The sequence below is a fragment of the Annulohypoxylon maeteangense genome (assembly GCF_022496945.1).
Source record: "Annulohypoxylon maeteangense strain CBS 123835 unplaced genomic scaffold GGS22scaffold_21, whole genome shotgun sequence".
Taxonomy (NCBI): Eukaryota; Fungi; Ascomycota; class Sordariomycetes; order Xylariales; family Hypoxylaceae; genus Annulohypoxylon; species Annulohypoxylon maeteangense.
This window is the reverse complement of record NW_025953268.1, coordinates 146,997-154,490: the sequence shown is the minus strand read 5'-3', so window position 1 is coordinate 154,490 and position 7,494 is coordinate 146,997. Positions and strand designations below refer to the sequence as shown.

The following is a 7,494-nucleotide window of genomic DNA, read 5'->3' as shown; positions in this document are numbered from 1 at the left end:
AGTTCAGGGAAGGCTGGCTGGACCCCCTTCTTCGGCCGCCAGTCAGCTACCTATGTATTCTGCGGCGGAGGATACACATGTATGCGGCTAGCAAGTAATATGTATAATACCTTAGCTGCTTAGGTACCTACCTACCTAACCAAGGTAGATAATCGACCGTTCGGAAAAAATACTACGAGCATGTTCCTCGCCAGAGTAAGCAAGGAGAGGTCCGAGGCTGATCATCTAAAACATAAGACGGCTCGTCCCGGTTCATATGACGAGGTTACATTTCTAGGGTCCTATTAGCTGATTGTGTAGCGAGTTAAGGGGAAAGGTTAAACCCCTCGATGGCGCACCTAACCGAGGACACAGCTCGGCTAGTGGGATGTATTTTGCTTCTTTTGTCCAAATCACTCTTCTTGTTAGTACAGATATCACAATAGACGTCAGGACCAAGTGATATACAGGAAATATACACAACAATCAGAGGCAAAAATGAAGAATATTCGTAGGAGAACAGCGATTCATTGTATTATAATTAAGATTAGTTATCCGCGAGTTGGCGAGACCAGCTTCGTCGCCGTCCGCAAGCATCTGAACCGAGTAAAACGGCCAGTCAACTGCTGCAAGTATTAACCCTCATGCCCTCCGAGCAATGGAGCAACAAGCGATAACCATATGCTCCTGCTGAAAGCCTTCATTCCCTGTCTCCGTATCTGAAACTGCTTTTGCGCTTCGATCCAAATCCAAATAAAAGCGACTCCAATAACTCCTAGCATTTCCTAAGCATTTCCTAAGCAGTCGCCCCAAGGCGACTCTCTGTTGCTACCATACCGCTCCCAGATCCTAGCATACACAACTGTCCTCATCAGGATCTTTTCTATTCCAAAAACATATCCCCCAGCTGCAAATCAAAATCAAATAAATCAAGTAACGCCGTCCCAATGCATGTGACAGACCGCCCGCAAGGTCGTCAAATTTTTGTTCCCGGATCAAGAGTTGTAAACAGTCGCTATGCAATTTGGTAGAGGGTAATAGGGGTATCCTAACTCAAAACAATGCAATTCCGGAAGGAGCGGCTGAGATTCTATACCAAATGTAGATATCGTCGTAAATCGTAAAAGGAGCGTGAGGTGGTCGGTCTATATAATTCGATATCCTGAGAAAAGGAGTGTCTATTTGGGTATCTTCGATAAATGTCGTAAGGAGCGTCGTAAGTTTGATCATTATGCAATACGTATTATGCGTTTCGTGCAACAAAAAGGACTGTGGGGCATCATTGTGTCGATACTGGACATGTTGGTTTCTTTGAATCCTGTCAAAGGAGCGTGGTATACAATTGCGTCTGTGGTAAAAGTCGAAAAAGGAGTATTAAATTTGTTTCGGGAAGAGTCGGGCTTCTGGGTCGTGAGGGTGAGTCATCATTCTTGCTCTCTCTTGATTGGAAAAGGAGCCGAAGAAACGGAAGAATGTTGCCGATGGTGGTGCGGGAACATCTGTGACGACAAAAAGGTGGGTGACGGTGCCGATAGAGAAAGGGGAGTGGTTGATTCCATGGGAGGGCCGTGCCATTGTTCGGGGTTGAGGAACGGCGAGGGAGCATGGCGAAAGGCCGGAGATGGTAAAGCGGTGGAATCCATCCGTTGTGTGGGAAGTTCAAGCGTAAAGTAATTGGAGGACGAAGATGCATTGGTGTTCCTGAGCGGCAAGGTTAATCACTTTTGTCCTCTTCCACGTCAGAACGGAGAGCCGTTGTGGGATGCCTGACAGCTTAGATCCACACGGTCTGGATTGGAGAGACGAACCCGACACCAAAGTTGTTGGGCCCAGAGCCAAGAGGCGGATAAGCCGTCATGCTAGAGTCCCACGAGCCAAATTCCTCGTGATCGCTATACGTGATGGAGCCTTCTCCAAAGGTCGAAGATACCGGGCTGTAGCCTCCGTACGATGGAGACGGGATGTTGAGATACTGCTGGCTAGAGTATGGAGAGGAAATGGCCAAGGGACTAACCCCAGACTCCTGCTCTGGTATCACGGAGAGATCTTCGGTGCTCCAGCTGAACGCCGGATTGTCCTCGTACGGCATGTATGAGCTCGTGGGGGGTGGGGTGCCTTGCGCCATACCCTCGCCCATATAAAAGTTGGGCGGGTCGAACTGAGGGAAGGATGGCGTGCGAACTGGTTGGACCCAGCCCATTCTAGATCGGAACTCATTGACGGTGTCGATGGGGAACTCCATGAGAGTGAGAGGCGTTTGCGAGTCCCCGTCAAGGCTTCCAGAAACGTTGATTGAGAGCAGGCGTCGAGCAATCTCTTCCACGGGGCCAATTGCAAGACTACCGAAATAGGCAGCTCCGATTTCAGGGAAGAGGCGTTCCATCATGATAGCAGCTGTGTAATAGTGCGCGACAACAACTAGAGCACTTGGAGAAGTGCCGTTTTGCTTGAAGCACATCACAGGAAGCCAGAAAAGCCAGGTGCGGAGTGGCCGGAGTCGATCAAACTGATCTTCAATCGACTGGATTGGGCTAACCTTGCGAGCACCCTTGAGGAAGCAGACTAGCTGCGTGGCCAATTGGGGATCTTCTTTGTTCTGCTTGAGGTGAGCTTCAACCTTGGTGATCTGGTTAATGGTGCGCTGGAACGCATCGAGATCCTCCTTGCGCGGTTGGTGAGGCTTGTGATCCGGCGTGGGGGACGGAGGAGCAGTAGGGAACGTGCTGCTTTCGGCAATGAACTCTCCAAATTGGGATTCATGCTTCCAAGGTTCCATAGCGTCAATCACCTATTACGAATTTGCGTTAGTATAGTTTTTTTAATAGGCATCAAATTGCACTTACGGATGAGGTTCCTTGCATCAATTGGGTCCAGCTTCGCCTATTATTTCATCTGGTAAGCTATGGTCTCACGGGTGCGTGCATTTATTGCTTACCAATCTGTCGCCTGCCACGAGAGCACAAGCGAGGCAGCCAGAACGGCATCCGAATTTTCACGGGAGAATGACCCTATGGCTTCCTGCAAGCCTTTGAGCGCAATACCGCGATGCTCGTAAGCCATGCTGCCCACGTGTGGGCAGTTGGTCAAGAAAGCGATGTGCTCAGCCGAGAAGGCGAGTAAGGCATGCATGACGTATCCATGAGTAGCACCAATTTTGAGAATGCTGCATGTAAATTAGCACACAAGATCAAGAACTAGTCAAAAACTTAAGACATACGTCGGGATTTGGCGGGTCCAAAGAGTGAACCCATTGGCATCCATGGCACTCATCTCATTGCAGATAGCAGCAACGTGGAAAATTAACCGAAGGTCCTCAACCGAGAAGTACTGAGGTACAGGCGCGGGATAGATGTTGAGGCTCGGGAACGGGAAAACACCAGTTCGTTGCCACTGCTCGACGGCGGCCTCGATCTCAGGGGTCCACATCAGATCGGGCTTATCGGGAGTTGCGGCCCTCTCATCAGGGACCGGAACATCGTTGTACGGGCATCGGACCTTATGTTTGGTGCAATTACGGCTGCTGGGGAGTCAGCAAGCTACATATATCACGGGTAAGAGGTGGTTACAGACCATTGGGGAAAGTTCTCGTCACAGCGAATGTGTCGACGTTTGCTACAGATCGATCAGTTCCTATTCTGACGTAAATACCGTTAAGCCAAGCATACCAGTTATCACAGCCCTTGCGGGACTTGGTGTGACTGGACACAAGAATCAGCAAACAGAGCCCTAAAAATATCTAGTTTGCTAAAGGAAACAAACCTGCGTCGGGGAGGACCACCACCTGGGCCAGCCATTGGAAAAGCTGTAAAATTATAAAGTTGAAATAAAGAACTAATGCGGATAGGTTAGTATATCGGGACTAGCACTAGCACTGGAACCGACACATCCGTATCTGGCAATGGACTATTGCCAGCGGGACAAGCCAGTCGGGAAGGCTACTCACGTGAAGCAAGGCACGATATATATTCGTGCCAGATGAAGCGAGCGAATGGGTTTGCGAGTGGATCTAGTTACCGGGCGTTCCTAGACAACAGCTTGGATGTGGATAGCGGGGGTGCCTCCTTTGTTAAGAAGCGGGATTGATTAAAGAGTAATGGTAACAGCTGCGTCTATATCACAACATATAAACTAGACAAGTATGTTGCGATATGTCTCGAATATTTCAAGACGTCGAGTTCGGTGGCGGCGGGTTTGACAAAAGGTACCGTTGAACGAGATTGATTTTTAGACGTCGATGATATCGATGACGATGGGGCCTGATATTTGAGGTTCTTTGCTGGTCGTTTCCTTCCAGGTGTTTTAAGCGATTGAATAACTTCTCTCGAGACTCGGAGTACTAATCAACGGACGTGGACAGACTCTCTTAAGACAACGTGCGATGGTCCAATAGACGATTATAGCAGCGTGGGTTTCTTGGCTTATTGGCTTGTTGAGTTTTGGTGACACTGCTGGACAATGCTGGACAAGTCGGGTTCACGATTTTGATGGTAGGGATCCTCTTCGAGTCCAAAATCTCCAAACACACAAAAAAAGGAAAAAGCGAATGACAGGAGCCAACGAGGACTTCCTAAAGGGAGGTAAGGTTAAAGCGAGTGTGTGGTTGAGGTTAGAGCAAAGCTCAGTTTTGAAGTTGATGTATTATGCTGAGAGAGACTAATAGAAGATGGAGAAATCAATGGGGGGCCGGAGGGTTGTTAAATAACTACCCGAGATGGATGGTTGAAGTTGGGCGTGGTGGGCGTGGTAGGCTTGGTAGGCGTGGTAGGCGTGGGCTTTTTTTGGTCGGGCTTTGTACACCGTGCTAGCTTAACTCTAAACGACTGTTCCACTTTCCGCAAGGGGAAGGAATACAGTAGGAGACTGTACATGAGGTACATCCCATACACAACCCATCGCCGACTTCCTGCTATGTAACTTCCTCTAACGTTACTAATGGGCTCTCCTTATGGTGGGGGTTTCTTCTATGAGAGGTTGGCTATGTTCGGTCGCTAATGCCAAATGGAACCCTTTTCCGCCAAAGTACTTACCTGTAGGTATACAGTATAAAGCACCGTCGCTGAATAGCGCTAAGAGAGCTTAGTGCCTTTCCAAAAGCTGCGAGCTGTGGGCTGTGGGGGAAGGAAAAGAAGGAAAGAAGGAAAGGGAAAATGAAAGTATCTTGGTATAGGTGGTGCATTGGTGTATGGGTGTATGGGGTGGTATAGGTATGTACCTTTACCTGGGTACTGTACAATACAAAGCTGCAGCATTGAACACACTGGAATACCTATTACCTAGTACCTACCCAGGTACCTAGCACCTACCAGCTATCCCATGCGCCTAAGACGGTCCCCAGGTACAGTACCCTTGACGCTTGAAGGGGATGTTTAGGTTCATAAGGTTATAGGCTACTACATAGAACAACGAACAATGAATGCATTAAATGACCGCGACCAATCCGAGTACAGAAAGGCAATATCGAACGATGCAACTTCGACTATGAGTCCGGCGTCTTGGATGTTCGGTGGTTGGGTCTGTTGTGTAAACTGACTGCGCTCGATGGATGGGTATTCTGGCACGCTGGATCGAAAAAAAGGTGGTGGTGCTGAGCCTTTAGTTGCTTACCAGCTGCACCAAGCACCTAGGTTAAGGTGTTGACGCTTATTGCTACGCTTGCTACTACGCTTGTTGACGCTAAGTACCTACCTACCAAGGTAGGTACTCTGGCTAGATATTACAGTATCGATTCACACATCCATACGGAGCAGGTAGAATATGATACTGACCCGGCACTGGCACGGGCGTGTGTGATGCGAATAATCGTTCAAAGAGGAGTGGGTGGAGGAGCAACAACTGGGTGTGAAGGGTCCAGTGGTATCGTCCTCTTGCCTTTCACCGTTCCATGATCTCAGCCAGATCCCTGCCAATGAAGCATCTACAGTCTATTCCTTTCTGGGCTTAGAGACAACGGAGAGGCGAAGCCAACTGCTCGGCCCCATCGGACTGGATCCTCCAGCTTAATGGACCACTGGACAAAGTCAGCAGTTGCATCAACCCTTTTTCCTTCGCGCCATCCAGCATCCAGGGCATTTCCCTGCGTGCATTTCCTGGGCTAGGCTTGGGCTTCTATCGTCCCATCATCCCATCCTCATCCGGAACAGGACTAGGAATAGGGCGGCGAGCGACGGCGAACGGCCCTACACGTGTAGTCTCTCAAACGGCGACATTTTAATTATATTGCAAGATGCTTCTGTCATACATCGGGGGCTTTCTCGTCCATTCTGTGCTGGACATACATACAACATTAACTGGATAAGCTCGAAGCCAATAACTGGCTGCCCGTTGGACATGTCAGCGCGGCGGGGCTGTGAAGTCGCTCCGGCTCCACCTGGATCACATAGCGGCCATGGTCGACGAGATATGGATTGTTAATTATGCGAAAATATATCCAGTCACCTTGAGTACTGACCTGAGATCTCCTGGAAGAAGCCGGTCTCGCCAAACATGGTCGGCAATATGAAGATTAGTACCAGGTGGTCAATGCGGAATATACAACTCCCATCGTCGCTCATGCCCGCGGTTAATCATAAGACAACCTTGACGGTATGGCTAACTTTTATCAGCATGGTCTTGGTGTGGTGGCATGCATCGATATCGGACTATGCTGAGGCCTAGTCTGTAGGAATCAATCCGTACGCGTAGAAATAATGATCCATACAGTAAATATCTCTCACTGGGTTGTGTCGTGTGCCTATGCCACATGCATGCTTCAGATCCTCTGAGGAGGAACCAGTCATTCGGCACACTCTTGTCGATGCAGGGAATCGCACATGGACTGGTAGGCTACTGATACTCGAGACGAAAAATTCAACCATATCCTAGTATTGGAAATATATCGCACAATATTTACAGTTAAGGGCGATTTCGAAGAACCATCTTAGCGGTTGTGCTTAGGCGAATATCTAAGGAATAGCACACCTCGCACCAATGTTGGTGCCTACATAGTACACATTAAATCGGAAATTTCGTTGGGGCGCCCTTAATTACTTCAGTTAGTCGCGCCGCTCATACCTACCAGGCAGACAAATAAAGCTTCCTTTGTGACCAACTAAACAGCTAGATCATTAGGTCCTTACTCTCGACGAAAAGGGTCAATAAATTCGCCAAGGGCGGTATCTTAGAAACCAACTTTGTGAAGAGCCAGCGTTTCAGGTGACAAGACGGACACAGACACCTGAGCCTCAGTTGAGGCTTGTGGGTAAGTTGCGTTTCGCATAGTAGTGGCTAAAGGTCCCTGGGTCCCGAGGCCCCCGTCGCAAGAGTACCGAGACTAGTTGGTAAGGTCCCGAGGCCGGGGGATTCGCATCGTCTAGAAATCATAAAGAAAGAATTGGCCCCGATTTTGTCGCGTAGCCCGTCGTCACGGCATAATTATTCAAAAGGACAGCCGTTCTACTATATTACCCCGAGCCGTGCCTGGGTAAATAAAGCAAGGAGTAAACTGCCTGATGTCCCAAGCAAGCATGTCCATGATCG

The 7,494-nt window shown here is 49.0% G+C and overlaps 2 protein-coding genes across 2 annotated transcripts; one reads left to right on the top strand and one right to left on the bottom strand.

The window, feature by feature from the left end:
• The first annotated feature begins 790 nt into the window (after positions 1-790).
• GGS22DRAFT_75016 (uncharacterized protein) lies at positions 791-1,703 on the top strand. Its single transcript, XM_047968003.1, has 2 exons — positions 791-812; positions 1,076-1,703. The coding sequence occupies exon 2, from the start codon at positions 1,225-1,227 to the stop codon at positions 1,651-1,653; it is 429 nt and encodes a 142-aa protein (XP_047814886.1). The 5' UTR covers positions 791-812; positions 1,076-1,224; the 3' UTR covers positions 1,654-1,703.
• Positions 1,704-4,252, bottom strand: GGS22DRAFT_75000 (uncharacterized protein). Its single transcript, XM_047968002.1, has 8 exons — positions 3,923-4,252; positions 3,739-3,810; positions 3,645-3,677; positions 3,550-3,591; positions 3,197-3,496; positions 2,915-3,142; positions 2,823-2,859; positions 1,704-2,767 (listed from the first exon to the last, which is right to left on the bottom strand). The coding sequence occupies exons 2-8, from the start codon at positions 3,771-3,773 to the stop codon at positions 1,754-1,756; spliced, it is 1,689 nt and encodes a 562-aa protein (XP_047814885.1). The 5' UTR covers positions 3,774-3,810; positions 3,923-4,252; the 3' UTR covers positions 1,704-1,753.
• Between the last annotated feature and the right edge of the window lie 3,242 nt (positions 4,253-7,494).